Here is a 16,576-nt window from a genome sequence, read left to right on the forward strand (position 1 = left end):
GGAGTGAGAGAGAGAGAAAGAGAGAGGGTGGGAGTGAGAGAGAGAGAAAGAGAGAGGGTGGGAGTGAGAGAGAGAGAGCGAGAGAGAGGGTTGGAGTGTGTGTGTGAGAGAGAGAGAGAGAGAGAGAGGGGGGGGTAGTGAGAGAGCAAGAGGGAGGAGGGGAGGCAGAGAGAGAGAGAGCGAGAGAGCGTGCGTGTGTGTTCCCATTAATTGTGTTAGCCACTTTATGCATTCTATTAAAACCTAAACCCTCGCTCTTCATGTTTTTAGGATTAATTAAACGTTGAATCTATAGCATTCTGTGTTGAATAACATACCATTTGTCCATACGGTCCCCCCCAAAACACACACACACACACACACACACACACACACACACACACACAGCCCTCACTACTCCTGTTTCTCTTTTTTGTGTGTCTTCACTTCCTGCTCTGCGACCGGCTCAGTCCATCCCCCATCCTCCTTCCTATCTTCCCTTCCCTTTTGCTGCTCTCCAATTCTCTATTACACACACACACACACACACACGCACACACACACAAAGGGTGTAATTTTATGCTTGCCTCTACTTTCCTTTCCTCTCTGCTCCTTTCGTTTTGTTCATTGCAACACGTGTGCGCGACTACACGTTGGTTAGCTTATTCTCTCCAAGAAATAACCTAGCTGCCCATGTTGCTCCAATTCTGTAGCAAGCTGATACGATTAAGTGCACAAATGAGCATAACACGAGGAACACAGCTCATGCATGAAGTAATTCCCATTGGTTGGCTGAATAGTTGAACATGTGCTATTTCAAGGAGTTTCTTCCATGAAAGGCAACACTCTTAGTGTGTCTTATTATCCAACATATGGATATGTGTCTTTAAAAGATGTAAAAAATATAGATTTAGCAGAGCTGAATCTATAAGGAATATGTGCATGGGTGATTCGATCACTCTTAAAATAAATTGCAAATCAAACTCAAATATTTCAGTCTGTGAAGCACCTCAGTGTACTTCTCATTAGAAGCATAACAAACGCTCTTAATAGCGCAATACATACAGTCCGGCTCCAGTAAGTGGCTGCTCCGCTCCAGAGTTTACTTCTAGCTCAGCGTTTCAGTAAAATGGCTGTGTCTCGCGGAGCCTCGTGCTGGTTTGGTTGGTTTCTAGCTCACTCTCTCGTTCTGTAACAGAAGCCCCCCCACATTTGTGTCGGTGAATTTAATTCCCTGGCTCTCTATTTATATTCTCCCTTAAACTTTTAGTTGAAACGGAGTCGCCGTGGATACCGGATTCGGTCCGGAGGTAGGGGGAATGAACCGGGGCACGGGTACATTGTTTAAATAATTGTATTTATGTTCAATGCTATTCAGAGTTTGATTCTGAGTGACTCGCAGTGCTGAGAGAGAGGGAGAGAGGAATATCATGGCCGCTCAGGTCGCCAGCGCCGCCACTCTCAACACTAGCCCGCCATCGGAACTCAAAAAGCCGGATCGGGACCCGCAGGAGGAGTCGGTACCGGGAGAGAAACAACATGAAAATAAGGAACCGGGATCTGACAGCGGATCACCGGGCCAGAAGGAGCTGCAGGACGGGAGCGATGCTGGAAATTCTGGGGGAGGAGGGGATTCTGACATGAAGAACGGGAACGGGAATTTACCAAGGGTAAATAATAACAGCAGCAACCAGAATGATACAGGGGGGCCCGAAGGAAATAACCATCCCGGGATGGGACACCACCACTCGGGCCCCTTTCCTCCACCTCCTTACGGTTACAACCAGCACTACAGCCGGGCCCCTTTTCATCAACATGGCGGACAACAAAGCCCTGGCATGGCAGCTGCATCGGGGCCGGCAGTGCAACCAGGCAGTATGATGGACTCTTACCCTCCTAATTCACACGAGCACGGCTACCCAAACCATTACAACAACTACAGCCCATTCCCAAATAGGACTTCTTACCAGGGCCAAGGATACGGGGCCATGAATTCCCCGCGTAATAACCAGCCTCCGGCGGCTGGGGGGCAGCCAGGCAAGCAACAGCCAGCAGGAGGAACCGCTGCTATGGCTGCCTCTTACAATAATCAGAGGTATAACATGGGAAATCAGCAACCTACATCTACACCAACTTTAAATCAGCTGCTGACCTCTCCAAGCTCTGCGAGGAGCTATCAAAATTACCCTCAAGGAGACTATAACAATCAGGAAGGGGCCAGCAAGGGACCAGCAGATATGGGAAGCAGTCAGTATGGTGGGGGCCATCCGAGTTGGCAACAAAGAAGCCATCATCCTCCTCCCATGAGCCCGGGAAACACTGGACAACCTCTTAACCGAAATCAGGTAAACTTTACTTACAGTACTGACCTACTTTGAGTTAGTTAAAGTTACTCAACGACTCTCCAAAGGGACCATAGTCTTTCATATTGCAATGGAACAGCCATTGTCCATGTAGCAAGATCTCTAAAATGGCTGCCTCTCTCTTTCTATCAGTACCACCCCCTGCAATAATGTTTATATGACATAGAATAAGCATCAGTTACTGTTGTAAACAACTTTGTAGTGACTGGGGTGTCGGTGTGACTCGAAGATACGTCCAGTGTGAGGTAGGGTAGAGTTTGTCGCAAGAAATTTGGGTGGGTGAACTGACATTTCCTTGTCATGCTCGGTCTGTTTCACTCCACATGTAGTTTTAAAGCGATGTCCGACTGATTTTGTCTCGGGATCCACGTTAAAGTGGGCTTCATGAAGTGCACCCTGTGATCCAAAGTTTTGTAAGAGACTGCCGTGACACAAGGATAACAAGAAGATGCCAACGATAACGATGACTGTTAAACACATTTGCATATGCATAAGTCACCGTGACGTTTAAACGTGTTTTCTCTAAAATGCTACCTTACGGTGAAAGTGTGGTGATTGAGAGAGCAGCGAATCGCAAAATGTATATCTGTGGAGGTGTTTACATCGTATCAAAGTCTGATTTCGATCGAGGCGGCTCTCCTAATCAAGGGAGGTGTATTTGTCCGGGAATTTCTCTCGCCGTTCTTCCCATGTGCCGCTTGTAAACACGGCCAGTGATTTTGTGCTGGCAAAGTGCAGATTGCTTTGCTCTGGGATTTGAATTATGGAGGTAAAATCCTGCTGTCAGAGCCAGGAGACAGTTGGTCTTAGGTTGACATGCGAGTCGAGATCTGATTGGCTCCCAATCCTCCGCTCCTGGCCATTTATAATTGCATCTAATGCAACGCTGCGAGAGCAGCTCCGCCCGGCTCCTGTTATTTCACGCTTTCACAATAAGGCATTTCGAGCCTATTGGTATGACTAAATGCATGTAAATGTAAATGCATTTGTATGCATTTATGTATCGATATAGGTATTTATGTGTTCGATGTAACGTTTTGTTTTTTCGAGTTTAATTGATAAACTAAACGACACTGTCACGACTATATGTAATATGAATAAACGGTTAATGTTTGAATACGTTTGTTTTTTTAAACGTTAAAACATCGTGTTCTTTGGCTCCCCACTGCAGTAATTTGCATGTTGACACCGTTTAAGTCTCATGTTTTTATTTCCTCTCCTTTATCTCGTCTCTGTGCAGATTTCTTTTTTTAGTAAGAGAAATATTGGCTAAACCAGATTAATTAGGGGGGACAACTGTGGATGACTTGTACCCCTAACTGACCCTGTTACGGTATAGGTGCTAGGTGTGGTCTTTTTAACCTCTCTCAGCCTTTTCTAACCACTACTTTCAGATCAGCTAGGTTGAAGTTTAGGATAAGCTGGCTCTGGCCATGTTAGAGGTTGGAACATGATGACCATCAAAATAGTTTGGCTGTTTACAAAGCAGTCCTATGGTACTATGTCATTTTTAGTTTGTTGGTCTTTGGTTTACATAGCCAAATGAATACTGTATAGCCAGGTCAACACGACCAACATGCAGTCCTCTCTACTGCGGGGATGATTGCAATGAGAATCGGAGAAAGCTCCCTGATTGTTGTTTCTACTTTTTCTTTGTGTTTTCCTCGACAGTTGCTGGTCACATGCACAACAGGTAGAACCAAGATGTGCACTGCTCAATTACTCCCTGTCCAATCACCATTGGACACTGAGATGGTAACCTGTAAACAAAAACATGAGGGAGAATGAGGAATGATGATATTTTCTGCAGTGACCATGTTCTGCACACAATGCTCTAATCTATGCAATTGAGCTGGATTCTCATATGGTAATGTTTCTATCTGAGGTGCTATGCACAGTAGAGATCCCCCCCCCCCCCCAAAAAAAAACAATCCCAATAACTAAAACAAGGATGTGGATGCACTTAATGTTATAATACTAGACGTCAGGAAAAATATCAAAGACTTTATGTTTTGGTCAAGGCTGCGTTTTAATATGCCATTTTTGTTATCAAGTCGTTTTTAAAAAGCTTTTTATTTGATGGGTTGGGTAAAGTGGCAACCGTTGATTCAGCATGCCATCTCCAATTATGGAAGAATAGTACTGTGGATACAGCGGTGATTTCCGAACAACCCAACAACAAATCATTGGGTACAAACTGGATACAAGAGCCGCTATATGCTTTGTATTTATCTTTGGAAATGCAACATTTGTAATTGCATTTTTTCTTAATTTCCCTCATCTAATTTGGGAGAATGGTCTAGGGGGCATTTTCCATTGCAGTTGTGTCTTGAGAATCAGCCGTAACCATGACCTACATTTAGTGAGTAGCCATCTGAAATTCTGGGAAGACTGCTAATGAGAGTCTGTGTTTCGGTGTTTGTAGACCTGACTATTCAACACATTGATCGGTTACCTGGGGACATCTTTATGTACCCCACTCTGTTGATGGTTTAGTACCTCTGAAGTAATTGCCAAATCAAACCTGGCAATTGTATTTTCTTTATTTCTTTCCTTGATGTTTCAAATCCATACTTGGGATGTTGACACTTTATTCCCCATTCATCATTATTAAAGTAAAACATTGTTTCCTGTAAAATTTAAGCAGCAGGTGAACATCACAGGCTTCTTTTTTGTTAGGTATAATCAGCAAAGTCAAAACGCAACCCAAAAAACATATCTCATTTAACGCATACAAATAAAAACCTATACAGATCAACTGTAATTATCACTAGCCCTTTTTGTGTTCCTTTGCCATCCAGCTGTGCCCATCCTCAGAAATTGATGTACCAAAAAAAATAAAAGGCATCAACCTAAACATTTTAGGTTTTGTGCCCTCAGAACGGTTGTATACCCATATCTGTTGTTGACTGGTACAATCCCAGAGAAGAGCAAGCCTTGCTTGTCTTGCCGCTAGTACGCCAATCGCTCTGGCCGTACGGTTAGAATTAACTCCTACTCTAGTGGTGTTAAACGGGTAGCGGGTGAAGGGCATTTGTTCAGGGTATCGTTTTGCGGTTGGGTTTGTCAGAGAGCATTTTTGAGTCATGTTAACCTGTTGTTGTTCCTCGATGTCAAAATCCATTGACTGCCATTGAGTTGTTTGCATCAGTAGAGTTTGTGTACATAATTGTCTCGTCTTGAGTATTGCACATGCTCAGGGTCCAAAATGAATGCCTGCCACCAGCCAATGAACCTTCAATCATCCCATATGCGTGACAGAAAGAATGCATTTGGAGTTGCTTAAGTCCGTGTCAACTAGGAGTGTTACGTATCACCTAGCGTTCTGGGTCTGTCGAGACGGTTTAGCGTGTCTGTTTTTGCGGATTGACTGGCTAACTCGATGTGGCAGCCAGCCGATCAAAGTTCAAACTTCACATTTGCATGCTTCTGACCGGCCTTGCGGCAACAAGACAGTTTGGGGGCGTCTTGCAGCACAGCCCGCGCTTTGTTAGCAATTGATTTCGCCATCCGCCCTTGGTCCGCGGTTGGCCATCGTTTTGTTACGACCCAATGGCGGCTGTTACGAAAGACTTCTTTTGGTTTAAGATGACTGTAGGCGTCAAGCACTCGAAGGACTCTTTGGCTCAGAGGGAAACCGGTCTGTCAGCCCCAGATGAATCTCCAGCCCTAGAATATGTTAATTGAGTGATGCCTCGGTGCTTATATTGGGGTAGTTTGTCATGCCTCATGCACAAAACAAGTGTTCTGATGATGAAGTATGGCATGCTGGTGGTAGCTTTAGGTGTTATGATTGTGGGGGGGGGGGGGGGGTTCCCCGCTGGAAAGCCGAGGTGGAGGGTAGCCTTCTTGTGGAAGCCCTGAGGCCCTTTCCGGCAGCCTTCGACTAAATTGACTGAATGAAGTCATAAACCAAAAATGTACGTCTAGTTTAAAAAAAATTGTATATTAAAAAACGAAATTGCTGTATGTAAGAAAAAAACGCTTGAGCACTACACCGATGGAAGAGTTGCAATAAATGTAACTGCATAAACAGTTTTCCCCTAAAACCTGTGTTTATATCTTTGTTGTAAGATTCATATCACTATGATGGATTTTGGAGCATAAGCCTTGGGAATTGTCATTATGAAGAAAAACACCAAACAACTTTGTATTGTCAAACAATTTGTTTCTCCGGCAGGAGAGGTGCTACTATTTAAAAGGTGTGATATCCTCCAACGGTCCCACCTGATGGTTTATTACTGCACACACATTTGTCATTTCAATAAAAATGTATATTTTGATCGTCAAGTCTTTTACTTGCTGTAACGTATTGCCTTCTACAGCAGTTGGATGAGGTTTAAAGGACACAATGAAGGATTTTCTATCATGTTACCATTACCATTGCCTTCTCCTTCCCTATTGCTGGTCAATATCTTATTATAGTCAGATTCTGTAAATCTATAGTTTCCCATTTTTGAATCTGTGATTTTTAAACAATGTGATTGGTAGTTTAATTGCTGATTCCAATGCACTGGCATGGTGATATGGACTGCTTACTGTGTTTTCAGACAACAGCGTCAGTGCAAAGGAGACACTGGCCTAGACGTGATGCCATTTCAAATTGCAACACACCATATCATACACGTTTTTTATTTTATTCATTCAAAGTGTGCTAAAGCACAACCCTGTCTTAATGTTTTTACGTGTTATTTTCTACCACCTGCTTGCTCTCATTTCGGCAGTCGTGTCCCTTTTTATTTTCTCTCTGCGGCCGGCTTGTGGTTTGGCACCAGGGTGGAAAAAGAGGAGTGAACTCTGGAGTTCACCCTCCACGCTCGTCAGTGCTGAGTAATGATTCCCCCGCCTCAGGTGTGTGTGTGTGTGTGTGTGTGTGTGTGTGTGTGTGTGTGTGTGTGTGTGTGTGTGTGCTCTCTCCACGTGGGCACACATGCATATAGTCTCTTACTGTGTGTTTGACCAAACAAAATCGGTGTCAGTGATACTCAAGGGAGGAGGAGGAGACGGGGGCGAGTGTGTGAGTGCTGTATTTTGTGAATGATCTTCCTAGCTCAATTCCACCCCCGCCTACCCCCCCCCCCCCCCCCCCCACACACTCTTGACAGCTGTGAGTATATTTATGTATAAAGTGCAATGCTCACTCGTGTGTGTGTGTGTGTGTGTGTGTGTGTGTGTGTGTGTGTGTGTGTGTGTGTGTGTGTGAGTGTGAGTGAATCTCTGTTGGCTGCCTCAGGACCCTCTCTGACTGGTCTGTGCTCCACGTGCCACTGAGCCATCCATCTCTCTCTCCCTCTCTCTCCCCGCTCCCCTTCTCTCGCTCCCTCCCTACCCGTCTTCTCCTTCTGTAAACCGTAAGGCTGGTCCATTTTTAGATGATCATATATAATATTTCCGACCTCCCCAATATAATGCAAAAAGACCCAAATGTAAGCAAGGCTCAATAATCGACAAAGCGCAAGCTACAAAATGTCTTTCATTTGACCGACCTATGAAAGTCTGAAAAGTTCACCAAACGACATCTCTTTATTGTGCAGCCTGGTTTTGATATGACTGTGATCATAAGCTTCCTCAAAACAATACGAGATATCCGTTCCCTCCTCCTGTCGGCCTTGTGTTTGGTTTACTTCTTTGTCATTCTCCAGTGTAGTCAGTGTAGCAGTGCACAGCTTCTGTGTCGTGCTGTACAGAGCACGGCACATTTGGCCTGATGCGGTCCACTCTACATGGCACTTCTGGAATAGCTGAACAAGGGTGAAGTGGCCTCCGTAATTCTGGTTCAGACCCGATGACCAGAGCGAGGCCTTGTTATTCCTCAGCCCCCATTGTAGCGAACGACTTGCTGTGGCACATTACCTTTTCACGAAAGGACCCGGGAAAAAAAGCACGCCCACTCTTGCACATTGTGAATGCACTGGCAAAAAAATGGAAATACTAAAATTACCTCCGCCATGGACAAATGTCACACTCTGGCTGTTGCATTTGGGCTACGTCGAATATGAAGGTAATTCATTTCTTTTGACATTTACCTTTTTGGAAATGCTCCAGATTAGCATAGTAATATCCCCGTTCTGAAATACAGCACCATGTGTTCGCATTCATTTACATGGTGTGTGTGTGTGTGTGTGTGTGTGTGTGTGTGTGTGTGTGCTTGTGTGTGTGTGTGTGTGTGTGTGTGTGTGTGTGTATGCGTGCGTGCCTGGTGTTTGTGTATGTATATATCGGTTTCCTTGTGTAAAAGGTAACCTTTTCAAATATGTGCTGATATGTGTTTATACCGGAGAAGCTCACGACAAGGGGCTTCTATACCTGCACAGAATCCAAAAGCCTTCCAGGTGACTGAGCGAGATGAAGGGAGGGGCATGTGAACCCTGCATGCCAATGGTGCTCTCTCCCCCCCCCCCCACCCCCCAGCCTTTCATTTCTCTGATTACGGCGCCATTGCCTCGATGTGCATAATTACCCAATAATTAATTGACTCCTATTTAACGATGAATGAATTATATTCATCACTATTTATTGTCAGCATTGTCGCTAATGCCCAATTGGATGGCTCAACCTTTTTTTCACAAAGCACAATAAGCAGTAATGAAATGCAATACGTTTGCTTATGCAAACAACCATAACCATGTGTGGTTCTTCTCTCATCCACTCTCCCAATTTGGCCTTTCACACCAGGCCTTATGGCTGATGAACTTAAAGAGGAGTTCCAAAATGATCCCAAGAAAATGGCAATTAGTTTTCTTGATCAAGTTCAACAACTCATATTGTTTCTATATCAAACATCCACCAAGGCAGTACGTTATGAAAGTAATACCGTTGGTTTCCCGCACACATCACTGCCCTACCGTACAGTTCTGCCATTGTCTACAACTGCCGCGTCAGTGGGGTTTGATAAACATGGGCGTGTCCCCGCTATGGCTGTTGTAACTGTCATCCCATAGCGCTCCTTTCTTCCCGTCACCTGCCGATTTGCATTGCTCTGGGCCCAGGTGTAACTGTTCCCTGTGTGTGCGCAAACACACACACCACACACACACTTTTGAAGGTTGGTGTGATTATTAGTGGTGTGGTGTTCTGCCATGTATTCAAATTATATATATATATATATATATATATATATATATATAAATAAATAAATAAATGGCAGTATTTTTCACCATAATCCACCCCAGGGACTTTTACAACCCCAAGTTGTACCCGACTGCATGCCATCAAGTTCGCCCGGCACCTGCTGTTATCCAACGAGCGGTTTGATTGTCTGTTGGTTGTCTGCCAGAGAGAACGGCTAGGGTTCAATGTGCAACGCTGGCTGCTCAGGTGCTTTCCCGCTCCCCCAGAGCACTGCTGTCGGCCAACAGCATGCGCGAGACAGTCAGACCATGCCCGGCCCAGCAACAGCCATTTGGTAATGTCAGGCTGGGTGATATAAATAATACAAATATGTTTTGAAATGACAGAGAAAGGAAAACTCGTTTTAGTGTGATACCATACTTTAAATAACAACTTGCTAATTTACAAACATTTCGTGCTATTTATTAAATTGTGCAAAAGATTCCCCATGCTGATGGTGAAAAAAATACATTTTCCTCGTTGCCCCGACCCACGCTGCCCCATATCCAACCCTCTCCTGACTCCCTCTCTCCTCCCCCTCCTCTCTGCAGCTCTATCTCACGCTGGCACCCTGTCTCCGCTTTGATCCCTCCATTACTCTATTGGCCCATGCTCTCACCCACCTTGCCCTCCACAACGCAAGAGTACCCCCTCGTGGAACCCGTGTCTCTTCCCTGTCTTTGTTGTTTACAGGGAGCATCACGCTCAACTACCAACACTGACAACAAAGACAAACAAACAAACGAGAGAAATCAAGTAGGCTTATGCCGCCGCCATCCCCTCGTAGAAAAAAAAATCTTTTAGCATTCCACGGAACAGCTGGGGAAACATCTGTGTGACTGGTGTTAGTGGCATGCTGTTCTCTCTCTCTCGCTCTCTCGCTCGCAATACTTTACTTTTGTGGAGTCATGCGGCGGTCCGCTGAAAGCTGGATCCACAGAGGGATGTGGTTGGATGGGACTCTTGATTGCCTTAATTGCCTTTTGTCATTTGCCTTTTCCGCTCCCTCTCTCTAACCCAATGCTTTGTTTACATTTGTTATTGCACAGCTTTTTCCCCTTCCCTACTTCCTTTTAAACCCTTTTCCAACCTTTGTATGTGTGTGTGTGCTATGAGATGAGGCTGCAATATTTACATTCATGGTTTGTAAGAAACAGTTTGACTTCGTCAGCATGTGCCCACATGTGTCCACATTTGCAACTGTTCCTTCTTTGTCATGCTGGGCTCTTCAACCAGCTTTGTTAAACAGTGTCTGGCCAGGGATGTCTTTTCATCCTTTCAGAGTGGTTGGAAACTATGTGATCCTTGCCCTTATTCCCAGTGAGAAAGCGGCTCTCTTGTTACAGTAAGGCTTCTGGTGTCTGGCCCTGACCAAACAGACTCGGAGGCCAACACTAGTGACGTGTTAGGAACACAACATCTGAGGGTGGCCTTTACTCCACGTGCGTGCGCGCACACAAGGAGTGTTGAGCGAGGACAATGGTGTGTGCGCACGCGGGGCGCGGGTGAAGCCATGTGGCGGATTAAATTAGCAGCAGTTGTTTACGTCCCACCCCTCCAACCGTCCATCTGCTTGACTCGGCCCACTAAGCGCGATCTCTGCGATCAGGCATCACTCCAACCCCCCCCACCCCCCCACCCCTCACCATCCATACACACACACACACACACAGGCGCACTCCTTTTGTACACAGTGTATACTTAGGCTTAAACAAACCTGGATCAGAAGCCACGTGCTCACGTGCACATCAAATACACTTACACACCCCACTCAGCCTTACCAGTGTCTCGGTCGTGAGACAATACACTCTGAGGAAACAGAGGCTGCCAAGGAGTGCCCTGGCTTTCCTCTATGCAGATTAGCCATGTGCTAATTGCATGTGTTTATATATTTATTTAAGGGAGCATGACTGCGTGGTGAGTGGCCGTGGGGAGGAGTTTCCTCTGGCAAATTGATCAGATGAATGGGCAAGAGGGAGAGCGAGAGGGACGGAGCATTAGTGGCACAAACGCTCGTTTTGATGGATGACAACGATTTACCTTAATCGCCTCTTCGGCTTTCGTGGGACCTGTAGGTTTACCAAACTCAGCTTTTCACCCCAAAACACCCCTTCCTTTTCCTGGGGTCTTATTTGTGGGTGTATCATCTTGGCTAAGGTTAAACTGCATTGTTGTATTGCCTGATCAGGGCAAAAAGAACCCTCGCCAGCAATTCACTTGTGGTGGCTCAACGGAAGCACATGGGCATCGGGGTGTCCGGCACAGGCCGGGTCATCTCGCGAGCTTAGGAATCGACCCGGTACCCCTCCAGTTACCATATAACCTATATCATGAGCTAATCCACGCTTTGAGTTCTTCTATTAATTGGGGCGCCTTGCAGATTAGCATCAAGTGGTATTGGTAGTTTCAGTTTTCTTTATAGTAGAGGAAACCACAACTGTCCTGCTTGCTATGATATCAAGTGTGGCAAGGAATCTCCCTGCACCACAAACCAACAGTTTTCTCAGAAGCCCACATGTTTGTGATGGAAAGAAACACAAGCATAGTCCTCTGTTGGCCATGGATGAATGGGGAATATTTGTATTATTAAAGGTGTTGTCAATCTAATCACAAATCATTCTGACAATGGTGTTAGGTAATGTCGGTTCGATTACCAATTACTCTTTGATGTGGTTCTTCTTCCACCCCATAACGGCGCTGGACCAGAACTTCTTACTCCTTTCACTGGTTGTTTTTTTCACCAGCAGAAGTCTAGTAGGAGCACAAGACCAGTTTGAGCAGAAGACTAACTCAAGCTCATAGTCTTTAAGTCTGAAACCCCTCCCAGTTGAACAAATATGGTGAAACGATAGTCGTAGTAGTAGTGGTGGGGAACTTTTCATTCACTTCTACATCCTGTGTGGAAATGCCCCTTTCTAAATGTCAGTTACCGTGTCTTGCCATTAAAAAGCATCTCAGGTCATGCATCTCCCGGCTCAAAATAGAGGTGTGAATACCATGTTTACTTTTTCCCTTCTTGAACAAAAAACCCGTCATTTAACGATTAGTCAACAGCGTTATGTAAATTGGCTTATCACTCTATCCACTGATCGTTTCTCCCCATCATTAATGCCAACTGTAGTTAATCAGCATGGCCTCCATGTGCTATTAAAAGTACTCTCCTGCTTTCCCTTTAAGGTTCAGCCAACTCCTTAGCGGACGGGTGAATGGAGGGACAGGATGATTAATGTTTCAGAGCCCACATGGACTCTCGCTGCATCAGAGCGGCGGTGGCGTCCGTGAGGACCGCATGATCTCCAAGAGATCGCTTAGCCACGTGCTGGGCCCTTTTATGGGCCCCGTCAAAAGACAGCGTAACCGCTCAATTAGCTCATTAGCGGAGGCCCTGAAAGTAGACCACCCCCCACACCCCCTACACGTTTTCCATGTTCTACCTCCCGTTTGGACAAGCTTGGCCGGATTTCACAAAGGGACAACGTGATGCCCCGTGTTGGGGAGGCGCAGAGCTGTGGGTTGTGTCAACAAACCACGACCTAGCTGTATTTCTGGCAGGGGTCTGTGTGTGTGTGTGTGTGTGTGTGTGTGTGTGTGTGTGTGTGTGTGTCAGTTCAGGGGTGTTGGGAGCAGGCTGAAGGTACTCTGAGGTATCATATGGCTCTGGCCCAGATCCTTCGCACAAACGTGCACCCACAGGCAGACCGGGGTTAGGAGTGCATTAAAGGTCACCAGAGTGTCTGTCTGTGTCTACTGGGGCCTGCCACTGCTGTCACCCCAACTCAACCCCCTGCGGTGCCGGCGGTAAAGCACCCTGGGGAGTATAGTAACACCTCTTCCCGCCCACAGACACACACGGGCCGCAACACTAATACCATGTCCAAGGAGCTGCGGTGGGAGGTGAGTCTGTGGAGGGGGGGGGGGGGGGGGGGGGGAGGGAGATCAGTTAGAGGTAAAACCAGTAGTGGAGCTGGAATGCCCTCATAGTCCCGGCGTTGAGTTCCTCTCCGTCATGAGCATGTGATCGGGATGGGGGCCACAGTGTTGCCCCGCTCCAGATCCCTATTTGGCTGCGAATTTACCAAGAAAATGGTTTGGTTGTGTGTGTGTGTGTGTGTGTGTGTGTGTGTACTCTTGCGAATGTGGCACCTCAGACTCTAAACCGCGTGCATCCGCGAGTGGCGGCGTCCATTATGTTCTTAAGGCTCCAGAAGACGGCATCGGAATCCCCAGTAACAACAACATTAGACCTGTTGCATCCCAACAATGGCATGTGCGTTTGTGTGTGTGTGTGTGCGTGTGTGCGCGTGTGTGTGTGTACACACGCAAACACATGTCCACATTCCCCAAACCGCCCCCACCCCCCGCACCTCCTTCCCATGCGCTGCGCTGTCATTCATGGAGTGCCAAAGCCCTGCTGCTTTACTGAAGGCCGAGCGGAGCGCTGGCCGGGGTTCAAACAGCCGTGCAGCTGGGACCTGTTACATTTTCGGCACACTGCCCTCACTCTTCGTCTCGCCCGGCTATAAATAGCGCGGCGGTGGTTGTCTTCCCTTAACCAGGGGAAGAGGTTTTTTTTATTTTTTCTCCCTCCCCCGAGCGAGCGAGGGATGGAAAAGGGAAGGGGAGAAAAAAACACACACACACACAGATTAATAACCGTGGGAAGAGATGGGAGCGGTGTGAATGCTCGCCCGAGGTCAGCTGGCCTTGAGGTGTTTGCGCTTCAGAAAGCAGTGGCTGCCGTTCTTCTTTCCTTCCCCCCCCCCCCCCCCCCCCCCCCCCCCCCCCCCCCCCCCCCCCCCCCCCCACCCCGCTCCACTACCACCGCCGCCGTCGTCTGGATGCGCTCGTCTGCTCGTCGGCTAAAGTGCCGCGGGGATACAGCGCGCGTTAAATGACCCGCGAACGGCACCGGTTAGAGGCCACTCAGACATGCACGGCGTCCCCTCCGCCGCTGTGTTTCCCTTCTAAGTAAGGGGTAGTTCAAGCTCGCAGCATGCACGCACACACACACGCGCGCTCACAAGCGCTGACCTTGGCTTCAGTTGCTGATTTGCAAAGCCTTCCTATTGTGAACTTGCATTTATTATTTTTTTCTCTGGTTTCCTCCAGTGCGGTGGATTGGCGCTAACTGCTTACATGCTACTTCCAAGCCACAGGGCTCTGCCAAGGTCAAGCGCCCCTCCCCATTCCCACCCTCACCTCACCCAGCCTCCCACCACCCATCAGTCTCCCTGGTGACGTCCCCCCAGCTGTTGGGGGGGGGCCCGGCTGGGTATCCAGCCACCACAGCCAGACACATCCACTTCCTTGAACGCTTATTGGAGAGGGACACACACACACACACACACACACACACACACACACACACACCTCCCAGATGACTTGAGTGAAACCCTATCCCCTCACTGGCACAATGATCTCCAGGCAGGGAAGAAAATCGCTCCTGGCGTAGAAATGCTTGCATAGTAGACTTATCCCCTCATTCATTCATGCCCAGTTTTTTTTCCTCCTTCTTCTCTCTGCCTTTCCTTTTCATTCTAAGAGTTAATCCAGTCTGAAAGTAAACCCAGAGCTCTTTTCATCCTGCGTTTTGTTGTTTTTTGTGTCTCACTCTCGAGTAAACCCCCCACCCCAAAAAAAGGAAAAGGATTGCGTTGACATTTCTTATTAGATTTGTTTTGGCCAACGCTTATCTCCACCAAACCCGGTCCGCACACGTTCTGACCCTGGAGGTTCTTCTCACGCCGGTCTGTGTTCGTTCCCCTCTAGCCTCCGGCTGCCATGGATCCGGCGGGGAAGATGAGGGGCCAACAATACGGCGGGGCCAACCCCTACTCCCAGCAGCAGCAGCAGCAACAACAGCAGCAGCAGCAACAGCAGCAGCAGGGGCCACCGTCGGGCCCCGGGGCCCAGCAAGGTGGCCCCTACCCGGGGCAGGGTTACGGGCCAGCGGGCCCACAGAGGTACCCCATGGGGATGCAGGGGCGCACCCCTGGCGCCATGGCTGGCATGCAGTACGGACAGCAGGTCAGTGGCTGGTTTGAGCGCATTGTTTCATCCCCCGCACATCAACTGAACAAACGGCCGACGAGAATCAGACACCCGCAAAGTGGACGGATCGGTTAGGGCGAAATATGGGAATAAACCCAAGACTGAGTCGCCCATTTGATAATTGCTAAAGATAATTGTGCCGAACGTGACGTAGTGCGTAGACTTAATGTGTCCCGACTAGGTCCTGAATGGGCTGTGGCACTCGGCTGCTCGCTCCGTGCTATAACCCGAGCACCTTGCTCCGGGCTGTGAACCAGGCAGCTCGGTGAGGCAGCTCACGGAGTGCAGTGCTGAATAACTTGAGCGCACCGTTAAGGGCGGGGGACCGGGGGGGAAGATCATTCCTATGTCGTGGCATAGGTGAGCTTGCGCGCTTTATAAACGCCCGACAAAAGGAAGTGCGAAGAGGAGGGTAATGCCTTCCCCGTGACCCTCTCTCCTGCCTTTGTCAGGCGGGCACAATGCATCCACTTGAAGTGGTTGCGAATCATCTTGTCGTCTTTGAGAGTATGCTTGGCTGTGTTCCTCCTCACACAACATGTGGCTGTTGACCTTTTTTCTTTTCTTCCGTGGTGTGTGTGTGTGTGTGTGTGTGTGTGTGTGTGTGTGTGTGTGTGTGTGTGTGTGTGTGTTTGGTTATTTTTTACGCTGTACATCCCGCGCAAGGTCAACTCGCGGAGGGATGGAAAAAGGATGCAACGCTAGGTTGAAAGTGTTTGGGTTGGATCTGAAGTGATCCGGTGTAACACCCCTCGATTTTAGTTCTTGTTTATACGACGGAGATGGTTTTCTGCTGCTAATGAAATAGTCGTACAATATATATGTACCATTTGCAATATACACGCACAAGGGATTTGTAGGTGTTACAAAATGTGTTGACATCTTCAGTGATCTTAATGAGCTATTGTTTTGCACCTCTTTGTGATCGCTCAAGCTTCCTTAAGGCGGTTGAGCCACTACTCTCCATTGAGCGGGAGTAAATGCAGATATTAGCCTCATAAACCGATGGATTATTGGGCTGATATCTCAGCCTTCAGCCCGGCTAGAGTTTTCTGGCTGGCATAGGAGGATCA

At 47.5% G+C, this 16,576-nt stretch overlaps 1 protein-coding gene across 2 annotated transcripts in view; it reads left to right on the forward strand.

Annotated features, from left to right (window-relative positions):
• The first annotated feature begins 1,139 nt into the window (after nt 1-1,139).
• Nucleotides 1,140-16,576, forward strand: part of arid1ab (AT-rich interactive domain 1Ab) — a 44,926-nt gene continuing 29,489 nt past the window's right edge. Inside the window, exons 1-2 of one of the 2 annotated variants that reach the window (XM_079749532.1) lie at nt 1,140-2,324; nt 15,222-15,479. In XM_079749532.1, the coding sequence (XP_079605658.1) occupies nt 1,410-2,324; nt 15,222-15,479 (1,173 nt within the window). In that variant the 5' untranslated portion in view covers nt 1,140-1,409. The remainder of the gene's footprint in view (nt 2,325-15,221; nt 15,480-16,576) is intronic. The other variant, XM_079749533.1, reaches the window with a different exon arrangement.

The sequence above is a fragment of the Pollachius pollachius genome (assembly GCF_949987615.1).
Source record: "Pollachius pollachius genome assembly, chromosome: 13".
In the NCBI taxonomy this organism is placed as follows: domain Eukaryota; kingdom Metazoa; phylum Chordata; class Actinopteri; order Gadiformes; family Gadidae; genus Pollachius; species Pollachius pollachius.